General features: G+C 47.0%; 8 protein-coding genes across 8 annotated transcripts; 3 read left to right on the plus strand and 5 right to left on the minus strand.

The window, feature by feature from the left end:
* The first annotated feature begins 110 nt into the window (after nucleotides 1-110).
* B0J16DRAFT_289735 (mitochondrial Homoaconitase) lies at nucleotides 111-2,991 on the plus strand. The gene is made up of 6 exons (XM_046124218.1): nucleotides 111-265; nucleotides 375-768; nucleotides 835-978; nucleotides 1,028-1,935; nucleotides 1,985-2,369; nucleotides 2,420-2,991. The coding sequence occupies exons 1-6, from the start codon at nucleotides 254-256 to the stop codon at nucleotides 2,905-2,907; spliced, it is 2,331 nt and encodes a 776-aa protein (XP_045981591.1). The 5' UTR covers nucleotides 111-253; the 3' UTR covers nucleotides 2,908-2,991.
* Nucleotides 2,992-3,141: 150 nt separating this feature from the next.
* On the minus strand, nucleotides 3,142-4,709 carry B0J16DRAFT_345490 (acyl-CoA dehydrogenase/oxidase). The gene has a single exon (XM_046128274.1). It carries the CDS (start codon nucleotides 4,702-4,704, stop codon nucleotides 3,274-3,276), a length of 1,431 nt encoding a protein of 476 aa, XP_045981592.1. The 5' UTR covers nucleotides 4,705-4,709; the 3' UTR covers nucleotides 3,142-3,273.
* Nucleotides 4,710-4,928: 219 nt separating this feature from the next.
* B0J16DRAFT_321903 (uncharacterized protein) lies at nucleotides 4,929-6,222 on the minus strand (the record flags this gene model as incomplete). Its single annotated transcript, XM_046125665.1, has 11 exons — nucleotides 4,929-5,003; nucleotides 5,054-5,100; nucleotides 5,149-5,182; nucleotides 5,311-5,331; nucleotides 5,495-5,515; nucleotides 5,561-5,581; nucleotides 5,650-5,679; nucleotides 5,729-5,746; nucleotides 5,883-5,900; nucleotides 5,973-6,035; nucleotides 6,157-6,222. 11 exons carry the CDS (start codon nucleotides 6,220-6,222, stop codon nucleotides 4,929-4,931), a joined length of 414 nt encoding a protein of 137 aa, XP_045981593.1.
* A 1,905-nt stretch (nucleotides 6,223-8,127) lies between these two features.
* Nucleotides 8,128-9,080, plus strand: B0J16DRAFT_345491 (Endoribonuclease L-PSP/chorismate mutase-like protein). The gene is made up of 3 exons (XM_046128275.1): nucleotides 8,128-8,370; nucleotides 8,426-8,583; nucleotides 8,638-9,080. The coding sequence occupies exons 1-3, from the start codon at nucleotides 8,212-8,214 to the stop codon at nucleotides 8,723-8,725; spliced, it is 405 nt and encodes a 134-aa protein (XP_045981594.1). The 5' UTR covers nucleotides 8,128-8,211; the 3' UTR covers nucleotides 8,726-9,080.
* Nucleotides 9,081-9,311: 231 nt separating this feature from the next.
* Nucleotides 9,312-10,304, plus strand: B0J16DRAFT_401371 (uncharacterized protein; the record flags this gene model as incomplete). Its single annotated transcript, XM_046132570.1, has 1 exon — nucleotides 9,312-10,304. The coding sequence occupies one exon, from the start codon at nucleotides 9,312-9,314 to the stop codon at nucleotides 10,302-10,304; it is 993 nt and encodes a 330-aa protein (XP_045981595.1).
* Nucleotides 10,305-10,519: 215 nt separating this feature from the next.
* On the minus strand, nucleotides 10,520-13,131 carry B0J16DRAFT_307457 (glycoside hydrolase superfamily). The gene has a single exon (XM_046124826.1). It carries the CDS (start codon nucleotides 13,015-13,017, stop codon nucleotides 10,753-10,755), a length of 2,265 nt encoding a protein of 754 aa, XP_045981596.1. The 5' UTR covers nucleotides 13,018-13,131; the 3' UTR covers nucleotides 10,520-10,752.
* Nucleotides 13,132-13,577: 446 nt separating this feature from the next.
* Nucleotides 13,578-14,857, minus strand: B0J16DRAFT_386224 (uncharacterized protein; the record flags this gene model as incomplete). The annotated part of the gene is made up of 3 exons (XM_046131561.1): nucleotides 13,578-13,864; nucleotides 14,653-14,796; nucleotides 14,839-14,857. 3 exons carry the CDS (start codon nucleotides 14,855-14,857, stop codon nucleotides 13,578-13,580), a joined length of 450 nt encoding a protein of 149 aa, XP_045981597.1.
* A 363-nt stretch (nucleotides 14,858-15,220) lies between these two features.
* B0J16DRAFT_345494 (nucleotide-diphospho-sugar transferase) lies at nucleotides 15,221-16,781 on the minus strand. The gene is made up of 3 exons (XM_046128276.1): nucleotides 16,181-16,781; nucleotides 15,522-16,111; nucleotides 15,221-15,467 (listed from the first exon to the last, which is right to left on the minus strand). The coding sequence occupies exons 1-3, from the start codon at nucleotides 16,596-16,598 to the stop codon at nucleotides 15,453-15,455; spliced, it is 1,023 nt and encodes a 340-aa protein (XP_045981598.1). The 5' UTR covers nucleotides 16,599-16,781; the 3' UTR covers nucleotides 15,221-15,452.
* Between the last annotated feature and the right edge of the window lie 569 nt (nucleotides 16,782-17,350).

Below are 17,350 nucleotides of genomic sequence, written 5' to 3' on the forward strand. Positions count from 1 at the left end.
ATCATGTTCCGGGAGCCAGGGCATTCAATCTCCGACCAATCATGTCGTTGATATTGAAATCCCGTCCAGTTTCCCCAGAAATTTTTATGACCCATCTCCGAGGCCGGCTGCGCGGAAGAAAGATGAAGCTATCCCCAATCCAAAACTAAAACTCGCATTCTTATTATCCTCGCTTGTCATTGTCACCTACTCGGTCCAGAATTGACTTTCTGGTATGGTCTCTTGTCCCTGGTTACTGAATTAATCGTCCATAATGGTTGCTCTTGTATGTATGCTCCGTCTTCTTTCTGTCCGCTCGCAACAATCGGCCTGGGACCTGGAAACTTGCCCCTCCTCCTCGACTTGAAGACCTGTGGCTTACATTGTTCTACTAGAGAAGAGCTGTCGCTCTCAATGCCGTCGCCGTCGCGCGGATACAAGCACGAGCCTTGACAGCCCGCACCCGATCTCTCGCTCTCGCCACATCCCAGTACCGAACCTACAAGACAAGTCCTCGACAACAATATGCTTTCCACTCCCAACTCGAGAACACTCCTACTCCTTCTGCTTTCCAGTTCCAGCAGGCTCCCGCCGTTGAGAACCCCCAGACCCTCGTCGAAAAGATCGCTCAGCAGTATGCTGTTGGACTCGCCCCCGGCAAGAAGATCAAGGCTGGAGACTACATTACGCTCGCTCCTCACCATTGCATGAGCCACGACAACACATGGCCTATCGCAAAGAAGTTCCTCGAAATCGGCGCCACCAAGGTCCACGACAACAAGCAGCTAGGTGTGTAACCATGGTTGGAATGATTAGTGTTGTATTAGGGTGCGGCGAATACTAACTCGCAAAAAGTGTTTACACTGGATCACGATGTTCAAAACAAATCGGAATCGAACCTGAAGAAGTACTCTCTTATCAACGAATTTGCCGAGAAGCATGGAGTCACGCACTACCCCGCCGGTCGGGGTATCGGTCACCAGATTATGGTTGAAGAAGGTAAAATATACAATGCTCTGGTATAAGCAGCATGCTGACATCTCCACAGGATATGCCTGGCCAGGAACTGTTTCTGTCGCGAGTGATAGTCATAGCAACATGTATGGTGGAATTGGTTGTCTAGGAACCGCAGTCGTTCGCACAGATGCCGCTTCGATCTGGGCTACCGGACAAACCTGGTGGCAAGTCCCTCCTGTCGCCAAGGTTACTTTCACTGGTATTCTCCCCCCTGGTGTTACTGGAAAGGATGTCATCATCGCTCTTTGCGGTCTCTTCCGTGATGATCAAGTCTTGAACCACGCTGTCGAGTTCGCTGGTGGTGAGAGCCTACCCATCGATGACCGACTGACCATCAGCAACATGACCACCGAGTGGGGTGCTCTCGCCGGTGTCTTCCCCGTCGACGATATGCTCGTGTCCTGGTACCGCGGCAAGGCTACCACCAACGCCATGTTCGGTGGCTCTTCCAAGGACCGCATCAACCACAAGCGCGTCGACGAGTTGGATCAAAACAGACTGGAGGCTGACCCCGGCGCTAAGTACGCCAAGGAGCTCTACCTGAACCTGTCTACTTTGTCACCCATTGTCGCTGGTCCCAACTCTGTCAAGATTGCCACACCCTTGAAGAAGCTTGAGGCTGAGGATATTCCCGTCAACAAGGCCTACCTCGTATCCTGCACCAACTCCCGAGCTTCCGATATCGCTGCTGCTGCCCGTGTCTTCCGCGAGGCTGCCAAGGAGAACAAGGAGGCCAAGATCGCCCCTGGTGTCAAGTTCTACATTGCTGCGGCTTCAATCCCTGAACAAGAGATCGCTGAGGAGGCTGGTGACTGGCAAGTCCTGCGTGACGCTGGCGCTGAGGTGCTACCAGCAGGCTGTGGACCTTGCATCGGACTCGGAACCGGTCTACTTGAGCCTGGTGAGGTCGGAATTAGCGCCAGTAACCGTAACTTCAAGGTATGTTGCGTCCTTCAGTTCAACGGAAGACGAAGCTAACGAATCACAGGGACGCATGGGTTCCACCTCTGCTAAGGCGTACCTTGCCAGCCCTGAGATTGTTGCTGCTAGTGCTCTCACGGGTAAGATCGCTGGCCCTGGATGGTACCAGAAGCCTGAGGGTGTTGAGAAGGTCATCATTGGCGAGGGCAGCGGTGACTTTGTCGCCGACAAGGCCGTGTCCATCGAGGATGCTTTGGACAAGCTCATCAACGAAGCCGACGCTTTGATCGCTGCTGCTGAGAACTCGGAGGGTGCTAGTGAGAAAGCCGCTGCTCCCGCTGCTGAGGGTGAGGAGTCTTTGACCGAGATTCTCCCTGGCTTCCCTGAGAAGGTTGAGGGCGAGATTGTTTTCTGTGACAGTGACAACATCAACACCGATGGCATCTACCCTGGTGAGTTAAGTCAGCATATTACAATATTGGTCTCACTAACAACCTACTAGGCAAGTACACATACCAGGACAACGTTTCAGTGGAGAAGATGGCCGAGGTCTGCATGGAGAACTATGACACAGAGTTCGGTAAGGTCGCCAAGGCCGGCGACATCCTCGTCACAGGCTTCAACTTTGGCTGTGGCAGCTCCCGAGAGCAAGCCGCCACCGCTCTTTTGGCTAAGAAGATCCCCCTCGTTGTTTCTGGCAGCTTTGGCAACATTTTCAGCCGTAACAGCATCAACAACGCCCTCATGGGTGTCGAGGTTCCCCGTCTCGTTGAGCGTCTACGCGAGACATACAAGAACGACTCCGAGAAGCCTCTGACTCGTCGTACCGGCTGGAAGCTTCTCTGGGACGTTCGTCGTTCCAAGGTTGTTATCACTGAGAAGGATGGTTCTTCATGGGAGCAGAAGGTTGGTGAGCTGCCCGCCAACGTGCAGGAGATCATTGCTCGCGGTGGTCTCGAAAAGTGGGTTAAGTCTCAGATTGAGGCTTAAGGAATAGGCCTTGGTGTTTGTTGCTTTTGGTGTAATATAGAGGATACATAGACGTTGGAAATAGTAAAAGTCCATATTTTTGAGTACACTCTGTACACTGCTATTGACTAGCCGTGAATCTCTATCATCGTGACACTCAATTTCGTAATCTACCAAATTTAACCTGGCTAGGTGGGTAACAGAAGAAATGTTCTCTAAGGCTTTGGCTACAGAAATAAAGTAGTCTAAATGTTGGCCTAAGCCGGCATAAGGTGACCAGATTATTTCGTCTCTTATGCTTTCGGCGATCAATTCTTCTGACACCCTGCGGCCTGGTCGACAAGTTCAAACCTCTCATCCTAATCTGCACCGAGTGATGGTAAAAAGTTAGTAACTCCTGGGTAGCTCAAGCACCTTCTCACTAATGTAGTTCAATATCATCTCCCTACTAACAGGCGCGATTCTCGGGACAAGGCATTCTCGAAACCACCTTTCAACATCGTACTCCATAGCGTACCCCATACCTCCGTGGGTCAACACCGCTCTTTCACATGCAGTGAAGGCTGCTTCTGCAGCCATATACTTCGCACTATTAGCAGCAATACCTATGTCGTCTTGTCTGATCGACGTATCTGTTTTGCTCTGATCGTACAGTTTCGCAGCATGATATGTCGCCAGCTTAGCACCCTCGAGCTTCATGTATGCGTCCGCGAGAGGGTGAGCTATGGCCTGATTCATGCCAATCTGCCGCTTGAAGACGACGCGTTCGCGGGCATATTCGCTTGCTTTCGTCAGAGCTGCGTACCCGAGGCCAAGAGCTTCGCCGGCGAGCAGGCAGCGTTCAGCATTCATTCCATGAAGGATCATTTTGAAGCCTTTGTCTTGTTGGCCAATTAGTGAAGCTGATGGTATGTGATAGTTGTCGAAGAACACTTCGTTCGCATCCACTGCCCGACCGCCCATCTTCTTGATCTTTCGCATTTCCAGACCTGGTTGGCTGCGGTCTAGATCGACGCAAAAGAGGGAGAGGCCTTCGCTGGGCTTCTTGACTTGCTCTAATGATGTGGTTCGAGCGAGAAGGATCATCTTGGAAGCGACTTGGGCACAGGTGATCCAGATCTTCTGCCCAGTTACGCTGTACGACCCATCCGAGTTTTGCTTTGCCATTGTCTCTAGACGAAGGGTATCAAGTCCTGCATTCGGTTCGGTAACGCCAAAACATACGCGGTATTCGCCCGAAACGATCTTGGGAATGGTTGTTTCTAACTGTTCTTTCGTACCGAACTTCGCAAGTGGCTGCGTCGCGTAAACATTTGCGTGTATAGACTGTGCTCCCGCCATACCCGCGCCCGACTCTGTGATTGTCTGCATCATCATCGTCGCTTCTGAGATACCCAGGCCAGAGCCTCCCAATGATTCAGGAAGAGCAATGCCAAGCCAACCTGCCTTTGCAAGGGCAGCATGGAACTCCTTCGGGTCTTGTTCATCCTGGTCGTGCTCTTGCCAGTACGTGTTTGGGAATTCTGTACAAATTTGACCGACCGCGTCACGGACCATAAGTTGATTCTCTGTAAAACCAGCCATGCTCATTAGATGACGCGTATTTGTTGTTGAGAAGGCATTCCTTTGGGTTTGTGAGAGGATGGGATGACGCAGTCGGCCAAGGCACCGCGTCGCTGGTCGCAGCATCTTGGCTGTTACTATACGATAGAGACCAAAAATGCTCGGGCAATGGGCTTTCGCTATTAGATTGATGAAAACTGCAAGTATAGAAGCCTTCCTGTTGATTAATGAAATGCGGAGAACGCAGTCAATCATCGAACCCCAAAGAGTGTGCGGTTTAATTTTTCCAGCCCCCCTCTCCATTGTCCCAGTTGGCTTCATCCTCCGCGTTTCCCTCGCATTTTCCACAGCATCGGAGAAACCACCAGAGCACGCCGAACGACCTGCATTGTAGAGATAGAACATTTAAGTTGGATGCTCATGTGGCATGGGTTTTGATGTTCACTGATAGCACTGGTCATTAAAGGACGGTTGAATGTTCAGGCTCTACGCCCTACTTCTTTGGCATTTATAGCACTCTCGACCTTCTTCTTAACTATTTTTTTGAGCTCTTCCTAGGATATATATTAGTAGTGCGACAGTAGTATATTTGGAATAGACTTACATCAAGGCTTCGCCCTAGGCCTAGCCCAAGGCCTACTTGGACCGTTCCTATAGAACAATTAATTATCAGGCAGTAGTAAGGTAAATGTGACTTACTTCTTCGATCAGTGTCCAGTCCTTTTATGCCGATCTGATTAGTATATGTCCAAGGCATCGCAACGAGAAAGTGTAATTCTCACGGCAAGCTTTTCCAGGCCCCTCTAGAAAAGACGGTTAGTCAAAGGATCAGGATATAGGTATACGGAGCACAGAGCTTACCTCGATGTTGCGTTTGGCGGCCTATAGCGAAAACAATAAGTTAGTATTCCTGAGTATGTCACGACGTCAACATCTGAGAGTCACTACTCACGAGTTCTTTTTCTCTATTGGCCTGTTTGAGATGAATTTCAACGGTCAGCTGTCATGGTCGACGGGTCAGGACAGGGCAGAATATAGCTCATACGATGATATAATCATTCCAAAACTATTATGTTGTTAGCAGAAATAAACGGAGGTGAGAAATACACACTTGAACATTTTTCTCGGCTTCCTATATCGAGAAAGGTGTATCAGTACTATTGCCATGATGCTCTGGATAACCTGCCTGTGTTGACCTACAGCGAGCGAGCCGGCCTGCGGCTTTGTCTGCTTTTGCAATGTTAGTACAAGTAGAGGTCTTGGTATGGAAGTAACTTACGTTGTTCTTGGGTTGTTTCTACATAGGCAAGTTAGCAAACTGCATTTATAGATAGGGGAAGGGTTTGTGCTCACGGTCATGGTGATAGATTGGACTACAAAGCCAGCCATAGCAGTTAGAATCAGTTATGAAACAAGCACTGAGGGGGACTTACGTGAAAAAAGGATTGGCACTGCAATGTTGCAAAGACACGGCGATCAGCAATGCTCTAAGCCAAGAGGCTAAAAGCCAAAATGATACGTACATTGTTGGAAACGGTGTGCTGTTCAAGATGATGATTAGCCTTCATAGGACCCAGCAAGTATACCTAGGAGAAAGGTCTAGACGTACCAAAAGTGTGCGATAACGGTCTGAAAATAAAGACAGATGGTCAGCACAGTCCAAATGTCGATACGGACGCATCGTATATGGATAGTTTGGGGGCTTACCGAGAATGTGGGTTGATGAAGAAGAAGAAAGGAAAACAGAACATGACCGTGAGCCTCGAAATACATAATGGGATAGACCCAGCCCGAGCACTTTCCGTTTTGAACCTGCACCTGCCTCTATTTTAGACTTTTGAGATGACAGATTCTGGAAGGCGCATTTGGCAGGCTGCACATACTCAAAAGGACAGGTACGGGCACGGCAGTAGCATCACTGGAGGTGAATACAATATTGCCATACGAGACACGCTGGGTCAAAATAGAGCAGCATGGGTTTGAAGAAAAGGGTTCATTAGGAGCTTGTACCTCTTAGTTCCCTGAGGAGCTGGACTACCTATGCTTACGTAGGTAGTTTGGCAAGAACTATGAACAGCTGGAAGCAGGCACACTTGGGCAAGAAAAAAAAGTGTGGCTGGTTGTCGTTTATCCAGCACTGGACTATTGTTTATTGACCAATTTGTTATTTGAGCCTTGGGTATAGTTCATATTCTAGTGCACTGTTCAAACCAAGGAATTGGTAGTGAACCTGTAACGAGTACCCTTTTACCCAGCCTTGAACGAACTCATATAACGAAGCCAAGCCCAGACCTTCTAGGAAAAGTACCCGAGGAATCCATACTAATGGTCCTAGATCTATCGTATCAGGCGGGTAACAGAAGATCTGTCCCCGAAGTGCTAGTCTACCTAAGCTGGCATGACGTGAACGAATTATTTCACCTCCGGTGCTTTCGGGGGCCAACTCTTCTGATACTCTGAGGTGTTTTTAGTGTTTCGAATTCTCCTAACAAAAACTTGTGAAAGGTTGTCAGCGATAAGTGGAGGGTATTTTCAAATACCAATCATAGCAACTTTGGTAATTACCTACCTGTAAGCCTAGTCTTGGCAACTCCGCACAAAGCTATCGACAGGTCAGGGAACCAGTAATCAGTATGCGAAGGATTCTCTCGATGGAGCTTGCAAGCTTGTAGCACTGCATGGAGTACGTATGACAAGACATTCATGTTTACAATGGGAAGAAGGATTCAGGCTATTAGTCACCTGAAGTTCTTATCTCTTGAAATGAGCTGAGGATCGAGATCTGGGTTGTATAGGCCTTTGAGCACGGCTATATAAGACGGTTGAAGGATTGGATTTCATAGACCACAACACTCATCCACCAGTCTCAAACCCATATTCTATCCACAATTCATAATGAAGTTTTACCTTGCACTCTTCTCTATCTTTGCCGCGTCGACTGTTGCTTCGGCTGTTCCTGAAGAAGGAGTGAAGATGCTACTAGAGAGACAGACTCCATGCACTACACCTTGTGTCAACGGACAGCGATGCTGTGGTGGGAGACTCACCTATCGTTGCAACGCCTGCTAAGTATCTGGTTTTCCAAGATTGTGTAGGTGTGGTTGTCGTCCGAGAAAATCGAAAAGCCTTATCTGACCTTGAGTACTAGCGAGCTACAACCGACATATACAATACCTGGGGTGAAATGGGTCCGAAGGAATAGGCAAATCTCATCAGCACTTCAAAAATGAGAATTTACTCTAAATGTTATATGGATATGGATCTCTACATATTGGATGACCCGGGTCTCTCAAGACTATCTGTCAGGTTTCGGAAAACTGGTTGATAAGTACATAACAACGGAACATCCAATTGACAATCATATTTGCTATAAGACCTCTCTCCTCACGTCTATTTGGTCGCCTTCGTAAAATAGAAAAATGGCATATATGGATGATCTCTGATATGTTGCAGACGAAGCGTTAAGGAAGGCACATTGGAAAAAGAACAAAAAAAAAGCTATTGTGTTATCATCACGAAGTTCAACGCCTCTTGGTCGGCCATCCCATCAAGCACATGGTAGGAGAATGGGTGGAAGATATCCAGTGAAATTTCTAGAGGCGTTGCCCCCCAAACAATTCCGCTTCTTTTCCGGCCGGAGCTTCGGATGCCAGATCTACACCCCGCAATCAACGTCAATCGGCTCGCTGACAAAAGCGACATCAACATCTGAATAAAGAACCTCAGCCAATCAACCAACATTGGAAAGCAGCGACAAACAACATGACCCGAACACCTGTTTCCGCCAAGAAGGCCCCGGCCGTGCCGTCGAATTTGATGAACCAGGCCATTATCGCCAATGGCTTTGTCTTTACCTCGGGTGGAGTTGCCATGGATCCCGAGACCGGCAAAATCATTGACGGCGACATTGAGGCTCATACTGCAAGTTGGCTCTATCCAGCATCAGTCTTGAATAAAGCTAATAGAAAGATTGTAGCGTCAAATTATCCGTAACCTGGGTGCCATCCTAGATGAGGCTGGGTCCAGCCTCAACTACGTGGTGGAAGTCAACATTTATCTGTCCGACATGAAATATTACGCCAAGATGAACGAGGTGTATGCCGAGTACTGGGGAGATTTAAAGCCCGCTAGAACGTGAGTCGCTTGTCCTGGAGGATTTTATTGAACACTAATACTTATGGCCTGTAGATGTGTCGCTGTCAAGAGTTTACCCATGAACGCCAACATTGAGATCAAGTGTGTGGGAATTGTTACCAAACCAAAATCGAAGCTTTGAGACATGCGTTGTTAGGAAAAAGCAGATCAACATGGCCAGTCATGAAAAAAACTCATTCTCTTGGATTTCTCCGAGTTAAGATTTGTCTTATTACTCCTGCACTGGGTTGGATATTAGTAGTACGGTTCAGATCAACCAATCTCTCATAGGCATCACCTCGCCAATTGCAACCCTTGAGGTGCAGGGTCTTTCCTTTGTTGACCTTCTTCAATCTTCGTTTCAGGCGCAATTCTACTGCTAGATAGGTCTATTAAAGTTCTCTATATCGAACCAGTTGATATTCACGCGGCTACAAGGTAGAGAAAGCAGTACTTGGTTTAATTATAGTCCCACAACCGCAACCCTTTGATCCAACCACATTCTTGCTCAAGGTGTATTGCCAAAAGGATTGAGAGGTAGGATATAGTCAAGATGTAAACATGGTTTTATTTCAATAACTTTAAGTGTGTAAGTTTAGTCATTCCGAATAAACAAGGTTTGTTGAGCTATATAAAATGAACCTGCGCGCTTGAAGTTTAGCCTTTATTCATTTCTTTCTCACATTAGTTGTTGAAATCCTTGACAACTCGTCAACACGCTCCCCACGATGATCTGCACCACTTTCCACCCATTTCCAAATTTGCCATTTGAGGTTAGGTTGCTGATATGGGAAGCAGCATGCCTTGAGCATTGCCCAAGACGTCGCGGAATTCACTACGTGGCCGATGTTTCAAATGGGGTGATGTCTCCGCTGAGCTACAACTGGGATGAATCAAAGCCAAAGAACAGATCAATGTATCTTTGGGACGCTGGTCTTTGGACGACTTGCCGAGAATCAAGAGAGGTTGTTTTCAAGCAGTGGAGAAAACTGCCCACACCGACAAACGATCATGAGAAGGGGCTATGCTGCTCAGAAGAAGAAAACAACCTCATCCGATACCATAGTTGGTCAGAAGAAAAAGATGATGATGATTGGGGATTCCTTATGTTATCCTCAAGGATCCACCACGAACACTGGCGCCAAATCGTTGATCTTTACCGCGATATATTCTGTATTACCACCGATGATTGGGAATTCCCAGACCGTCATGGTTGGGCCTGGGGATTTCGACCTGAAAACATGGCGGTTGAGTTCAATCCGTCTTGGAACGAAGCTCTCGCCGAACAGCCCTGGGATTCCCCTGACGAGAACCTTTCTGGCTCGCTGAACTTTGTGATTGAGTTACTCTACCACAAAGTGAGTGAGAGAATCGACTACAAGACCAAGATCATCGACAGGCATGCGAAATGGGCTTCTCGATATCCTCCTATCGGGCCCACGTTTCATGGTTGCGATGGAGAGTACATTGAAATACCACTTCAACATTGGCAAAGGTGGCGAAGGTGTTCAATACGTCTTGTTGAAGGAAGCGCTCTTCTGGATTTCTTCGACTATTTTGTGAGTCTATTCTATTTCAGGTTGCAAGAAATCTACTGCAACACGCACGGTTTGAGCTTCGACTGGGAGAGTGATATGGAAGAGAGAGATAAGTTTGACATCAGGGATCACTTCTCCATCCTAGTTCTACAGAGAAACCAAGTCGACTATGTGCAGGATTAATATAGCATGGGCCATCATTCAAGGGTCACTGAACATCGTACAAGATCACATATGCTTAGGGAGACGGGAGATCCATGACGGGAAAATAAAATCATACGCATTGCTCACGTACTATCGATCATAAAAGTCACAGTGACAGCAGCGGAAAGGGGACGGAGGTAGTTGCCGGAGTGAAAGTTAGTAAACAGTGAGAAGTAGCAGGAGAGCATAATCACCCTGTCCATGCTACTTGCCCTCAGTGTCATGTTTTGAGTAGGTGCCTAGCAAAGACAAGTATCTAAATAGAAGAAGCCATCCCGCTCATTTTGTCAACTTTAGACTATAATTCTGCCTGTTTATTCCCTTTGACCTAATGTCAATCCTAAGTTGTCTAAAGTCTATAAGTCCAGTTTTCCTCAAGCTAAAATCGGCCGAATGTTCTCTTTGATCATTCGTGTTTCTTCCTACACTATTGACATACAAGTATGACGGCTGTTGCCATCAGGACCATGGTGGCCAAGCCAGGTAAAGGTACAGTGGGAGCCCCATTTCCATTTGGAAGTTGGGAAGGTCTCCCTGTGTTACTCCCAGAGAAAGTAGCAGATCCATTCAAAGTCAAGTGGGTGACTTCACCTTTAACTTCATCCAACGGTGCAACAAATGCCATTTGACTCCAGCTGAACTGCGTGTTCCGACCACCATAAACAAATACCTCGAATCTTCCTCTCAGTTCCGAATCAACGAAAGCGACCGTGCCGTGAAGAACATCTGTCACCAAAGTAATCTCAGCTGGAACCGACAGCTTCACAGGCTTATGTGTGGATGATGAGGCGTTGACCCAAATGCGACCAGGATGGCCGGAGTCAAGTTCTAGTGCGTCTTCCTCACTGACTTGACGGAGAGGGTACTCCCACCCATCGGCCTCAAAAACAAGATTCCCGCTCTTGTCTAGCGACAAAGAGTTGTCCGGGCCTGACAAGGTGAAGGGCCCGTCGATGGAAAGGGTAAGGGTGTAATTCATGCCTTTGCTTCCGTGGCCGAGTTCTACCTTCTCGCCTTCACTGCTTGAGCGAGACCACGACAGCAAAGTTCCATTGTTGTCGGATAGTGACAAAGTGCGGTCGAGGTTCTGAGCTGGCGCCCGAGGGGAATAGAAGTCAATGCTTGTATCCGTTGTCTCGTTGAGCAGCTGGGGTCCACGGCCTCCGCTCCATGCACGAGCTCCGACCAAGGCGATGCCACGGCGCATAGAGTAATAAGCTTCCAATTGAGTCGAGGCATCAGGACCGTTGTCATTCCATGCTGCCAGTGTAGCACCCTTCAGCCGTGACTCGTCATCCTCAAGTTGCATACTGGTGTTGAAAGGGTTAAAATCAGCAGGTGTCCACTGCCAGTCATCCTCATCTGCAAAGTTGAAGATACGGCTTTCATTGAAGAACTGAGGATATCTTGCAGGCAGAATCGGCATGTGGTCGTTCTTCAAACTTGTATAGGCCCACCAGTCCTCTGAGTTGATCACATCGTAGCCATCCTTGACGAGCTGTACAGGATCTGACTGACCATACTGCCAGTGCTGGATAATCACGTCTTTGTCGATAGTCTGGTTTCTCTTGGACGGCTCATGTGTACCCCAGATTCGACTTCGTTTGTCGGATGTGGAGTTGATGAAGCGACTCATCTTGTTGACGAATGTGATGTAGTCATCCGCTAGTTCGGCATCGTACTCATCTGCGCCAATATGGACTTCCTTCGTTTTGAACCATGGGAGGAACTCTTCCCAGATACTCTGTACTGTCGGCAGGGTATCAGGATGAGTAAGGTTCAACAAGTCCTTCTTGGGGAGTGCAAGCTCTGGTTTCCACTTAGTGAGATACAACGAATGTCCTGGTGCTTCGATCTTCGGGATAACGGTGACACCTCTTGAAGCGCAGTGCTTCTGAAGACCGTCAAAATCCTCCCTCGACAAAGTCTCGTTCTCTCGACCATGAAGGATACCCCGCAACTCTTTATCCTCGGGTAGCAGCGAGAAATGGGAATAAACATCCTGCCAAGTCTCATTCTTCCCACGGTTCAGCGGGTAGTTGTCACTGAGATGGTAGTGAAACTCGTTCATCTTGAAGAAAGACGCATAACTGCACAGCTCTTTGAGAAAATCTTTGGAATACCATTTGCGTCCTGCGTCAAGCATATATCCTCTTGTGGGGTAAGCTGGCGCATCCCTCCCTTCAGCCGCCGTGATAGTTCCATTGCCGGCGAGAAGAAGTTGGAGAAGAGTCCTGGTACCCCACCACATGCCACGAGCACCGTTTCCGCCGATGGTGATGCGAGAGGAGTTGACCGATATCTCATAACCCTCCGAAGTAGACTTTCCGTCGGCGTATACGAAGTCGGATGATTCGCCTGTGTAGGCACCCAGTGAAATACCAGTGGCATCAGCCGGAACTCTCCCCGTTTGTTTCAGAGTCCAGTTCAGGCCCGTGATCTCATTAATGTCATCGCGAAACGTAGTCGCAAAGTCAAGTGCGGTAGGCGGGATGAGCGTCAAACCATCATCATCGGAGACAGACGCGAAATCATCGTCGATGTAAATTATCTTCTGACTTTCTTCGACGGACCAGATCACTTGTATGAGGACGTCTGCTGTTTCGAGGATGGGAGGAATAAGATCTTGTGCGCGTGCCAGAAAGGGTGATGCTAGCAGGGCAGCTGCCGCCAGATAGCTTTTGCTCACCATGGCGTCACACTGTGGATGGAGAGAAGAAACGGTTTAATTGAACAGGCGGCTTTTGTCTGTCATTATAATGGTGGTTCACATCGTATTTCCGGTTATCTTGTTTGTCGATCTTGGGCGAGAACAGAAGGTGAACTCGGCTGGAAGTGCGGGGGATGTTGCTATTGTAACGTGAGCGGATGTAACAATGACCTTTGTGAGGGGTTCGCTGAAGATTTAGGACCAAGCTTGGCAAACAAGGAGCAAATATTATTCTAGAGTAAGAACTGGCAATGTCGAAATCATTACGTATACACGGTTGACATGCAATATCCAAATGGGTTAATAACGTTAGGTTCAGCACAGTCTATCACAAAATCCATCCAAGCAAGTTCTGAATTTCTGACTGCAATTCTTTTTTCGTGCATTGACAATATCTCTATTTAGTTATATTTTTCTTCTAAAAACTGACAAAAGATTCTTCGTTACGAGACAACCGGGAAACAAAGATGACAAGAACGAGCCCCAAGCATTCGACACACAGCAGTCTGCAATCAACTGGTTGCAGAATACCTATGTGCCAATCACTTCCGCGCACGCTCCAGTGCCCAAGTACCAAAAGGAAACCAAGAGCCAAAGACATTAGGAACGAATCCTAAGCATTCGATACAAGATTCATGCGGCAAGAGCGTGGTCTCGGGAATTGTAGGCAGAACAGCCTTGATATCCTGAACATCGCACGAATACTCGGGAACCTGCTGTTTTATGCAGCTGCGGCCACATCCCGAACACTCGAGGAGTTCGTTGCAAACAGGACACTTGCGCTGTTCGGCATACGCATAGTCTTCGGGTTCAGATCGCAAGGCTGCCTCTGGCCAGCATTCGTAGCAGACGATATGCCCACAGGGAGTGATCAGGCCTTCTTTTGCTTCACCTGATAATAAGGTTTCTATCTTGAATTACACTTTTTAAGCACTATAACTCCAATGCTTATACAGGACCTTTTTTCTTTGCTTTGCTAATTGCCCTAATATTAGGCTTTAGCTATACATAAAATGCATTACTTCTATCTAATTTTTTCCCTCTTCCTTTTACTTATACTAATATATTACAAAACTACTTAAGTTATTACAATAGCTAAACTTTAAGATATAGCTTATAGATAACCTTAGCAATACTATTAGCAGCTTTAATTATAGAAGAGCTATATTAACCTTCTTTAGAGGAATAATAATATCCCTTATAGATTTTTATCCCTAAGACCTTTATAAGCTTAAGAATAGCTACTTTTTTAATAATATTAAAGATACTCTTAATAGCCTACCTAATAACCTATTTACTAAGATTAGCTATTTTAGCTATATAGCCTTTTTAATATTTAAAAGTACTTACTGTAGCAGTAAGAAAAAGCTAGCCCTTTAGAAGACTTTCTAACTAGTAGCTGCTATTAGAGCTACCCTTAGTTGTAAGGTACCCTATGGAAGAAGGGACTGCAACTAGCTATAGGCTATACTAAACTTGTGGGAGTAGCTTAAGAAGAAGAAGCTATAAGGGAAGGAGGAAGAAGTTATATCATTGCTTCGTTGCTAGCGTTGGAAGGGGGGAAATCGGTCGGAAGCTAGGCGTTTTCACAATAAAATATACACTTTGTTGCTTTACCTTCAGGGCGAGGAAGACCAGCAGCGCTGATCAGAGAGTTACAAACGGGGCAGACACATTTTATGGGTGCTTCGTCAAGACTGGCTTGGCCCAGGGCGTGTTTGCGGATGGTGGGCCAGTAATGCTCTTCTCGGCATTGATTTCCTGGCTGATTGTAAGCATAGACGTCAGAAGAAGGAGACTTACCATTGTTGGCATTGTTCATATGGGGCCCCTGACGCGAGGATCCTTGTTAATGGGTGTGGACATGGTCCTGTGCAGGGCGAAGGTTGGACATTTTGACTGATGGCAGAGGATGTCCGAATTGCTTCAGGTATCTCGACGTTTTCAAAGACTTGTGAAAGTGGGTGTGGAAGAAATTTGATGGTCATGAGGGAGAGAAATGGTGTTATATACTAATAAATCTTACTGTTAATTAATTACTCATTGTTCATGACCGTGGCTATAGAACAATTCAACAGTCGTTACCATGTTCTCGATTCGATGGTTTTGAGTGTGAACAGACATTGATTGAGCTTTGGTACGCTTGCCGAATCACATACCAGAAATAAATTAACACAATCTTATCCTTAGTTTGTGTTCTCTAGAAATCTAGCTTCAGAGACTCTTGTGAGGCACTGACTTTAATCGTTCGCTATCGTGTCCGGAAATGTGTCAAATAGAATCTTTATTAATAACAAACCTGTTTGCCCTCTAATCATTATGTCCGTGAGTCCAAAAGCGCCATGGTAAGCAGTAACGCATTTCCTTCTATCTACTATGAGAACTTTCCCTGGTGGTAACCCATCTATGCAGCTTTCCTATGGGCAAATTTCCTAAGGAACTGTTAGTTACCGGAGATACATTTAGAAAGTGTAGATGTAACTTGCCTTCCGCTTCGCTTTAAAACCACTATACAGCGAGTTCCATATAACTCTTGCTGCACAGTCCTCAGTACCATCCAAAGACGTGGTGCAATTGGGTTGGTGCTCTAAGCGAAGGGTATCAGGCGCTTGCCACGGCTTTGGAAGGGGCCAGTCTGAAAAGTGAACAAGCTTGGCTTCGTTGAGAACAGCCACCGGGTCCCAAAGCTCTGTCTCGGAACCCAGATAGTTATTGTGGGTGTCCCGGCGGAATTCGCCTGTAATCAAATCATATGGGCGATGTGGTAGAATAAGGGCCTTGTCGCGATAGAGGTTGTTGGCTATCTCCATATCATATTCGGTGATGGAAGATGATTCGACGGCGTCCATAATGCGAGCGAATTCTGTCTTGGATGGCTGGATGAGCATGACTTGCGATGAGAGGGTATCGTTGGGGAGCAGCCAATAGGCTCGTGGCATAGCAACTGGTGCTGGTGGTAGGAGAAATAGTTCGTCCATGTTTTGAAGAAGTACAACATCAGAATCAATAGACAGGACGCGGTTATACTGAGTCTGGTTGAAAGCTAGAAACTTTGTGTAAGAATCAGCCCAAGTGACTGAATTATGACAGTTAGCATATCGTTATAAAGAGTTGAGTTATGGAAATTCATGAGGGAACGACTTACACTCTGCCTCCTCCTTGCGCTGGATTTTGATAGGAACGAGCTTGACATTGTATTCGTCGCGAGCCTTGATGAGTAGCCGAGTATCGATACTGAGACGGAGGTTATCGTTCCACATCCCGGCCGGGTACATCAAGACCCGATCGGCACGACTTCCGAGACGATTCAATGCCTCGAAGAACATGACCGAGTTGCAAAGATACTCGCTATTTGTGACATATTGGGTATAGGCGAACTGCGACCAATCTACTCTGGTTGAGCTGTGAGAATCCGATGGCCTTGTCGACTGATGATGTGAGAAGTCGTGAGTATGAAGGTAGAAGAGGAGGATGGTAAAAAGCAAGGCCGTTGTCCAGCGGTAACGTTTTGACGCCAAAATTCTTGGCGCGAAGGGTGTTGTTGAATCGTGTTTTGCTTCCATCGTCGATCTTATCCGTTGTCTTGCCTTGAAACGTGTATGGAGAGAACCTGCTTTCCGCTCAGGCCGATATGTCTTGGAGTTCAAATCTGAGAGTAGAGATAGAAGAGGCCAGCTCTGACAGTAGGTGATCCCGTGGAGTTGATCTAAACGGTCAGCTCATGGATGTTAAGAATCAGATGAAGCTGAGACAAAGGATCTATCAATCTGTCAACCAACAATATTCCCCCACTTCGCCTTGTAGCCATAGCCGCCCAGGTTTTGCATTGGCGCTTAGAAAACCACTAGGAGCCCTGAGTCGCTAGTTCATTGGCCTGTTGGTCGCGAACATGAAAGCCCCTGTCATATCCATCCATCCTTATCCCTGCACCTCAAGACAAACAAGAAAAACCAAATGCTAACATTGATCATACCAATGTTTTCAGCTTACTTCACTTTTGCTTTTGCTTTTGCTTCATTTTCGTCGCTTAGCGATATCGTCATTGAACAAGTACTACAATATTAGCGACTTCAGGGTGTACAGTTTCGAGCCCCAGAGTTACTTCCATGCCCAGCTTTTGTAGAGGGACCCAAGAACAAACCAATCACATAAAGGCCAAGACTTAGCCCCTGTACGTTGATGCTCCATAGCCCGGCATGTTTCAAACATGCAACCGCCCCGACCTCTTGCACGGGCTTGCTACTTTCATTTGTACTTCCAGGCTTAGCCATGAATTCTTGTTGTCTTATTTCTATCGTTTATATAAAATGCTTGT

This window comes from Fusarium flagelliforme, assembly GCF_020744385.1.
Source record: "Fusarium flagelliforme strain FIESC 12 MPI-CAGE-AA-0113 chromosome Unknown B0J16scaffold_5, whole genome shotgun sequence".
NCBI classification, from domain to species: Eukaryota; Fungi; Ascomycota; class Sordariomycetes; order Hypocreales; family Nectriaceae; genus Fusarium; species Fusarium flagelliforme.

Excerpts from the sequence above, each read along its gene's own strand:
- B0J16DRAFT_345490 (XM_046128274.1), bottom strand. The coding sequence starts at position 4,704 with ATGATTGACTGCGTTCTCCGCATTTCATTAATCAACAGGAAGGCTTCT.
- B0J16DRAFT_345491 (XM_046128275.1), top strand. The coding sequence starts at position 8,212 with ATGACCCGAACACCTGTTTCCGCCAAGAAGGCCCCGGCCGTGCCGTCG. Across the intron at positions 8,371-8,425 it reads GCGACATTGAGGCTCATACT|CGTCAAATTATCCGTAACCT; the intron begins GCAAGTTGGCTC and ends GAAAGATTGTAG. Across the intron at positions 8,584-8,637 it reads GATTTAAAGCCCGCTAGAAC|ATGTGTCGCTGTCAAGAGTT; the intron begins GTGAGTCGCTTG and ends TATGGCCTGTAG.
- B0J16DRAFT_307457 (XM_046124826.1), bottom strand. The coding sequence starts at position 13,017 with ATGGTGAGCAAAAGCTATCTGGCGGCAGCTGCCCTGCTAGCATCACCC.
- B0J16DRAFT_289735 (XM_046124218.1), top strand. Across the intron at positions 1,936-1,984 it reads CCAGTAACCGTAACTTCAAG|GGACGCATGGGTTCCACCTC; the intron begins GTATGTTGCGTC and ends AACGAATCACAG. Across the intron at positions 2,370-2,419 it reads CACCGATGGCATCTACCCTG|GCAAGTACACATACCAGGAC; the intron begins GTGAGTTAAGTC and ends ACAACCTACTAG.
- B0J16DRAFT_345494 (XM_046128276.1), bottom strand. The coding sequence starts at position 16,598 with ATGGAAGCAAAACACGATTCAACAACACCCTTCGCGCCAAGAATTTTG. Across the intron at positions 16,112-16,180 it reads GCGCAAGGAGGAGGCAGAGT|TCACTTGGGCTGATTCTTAC; the intron begins GTAAGTCGTTCC and ends GTCATAATTCAG.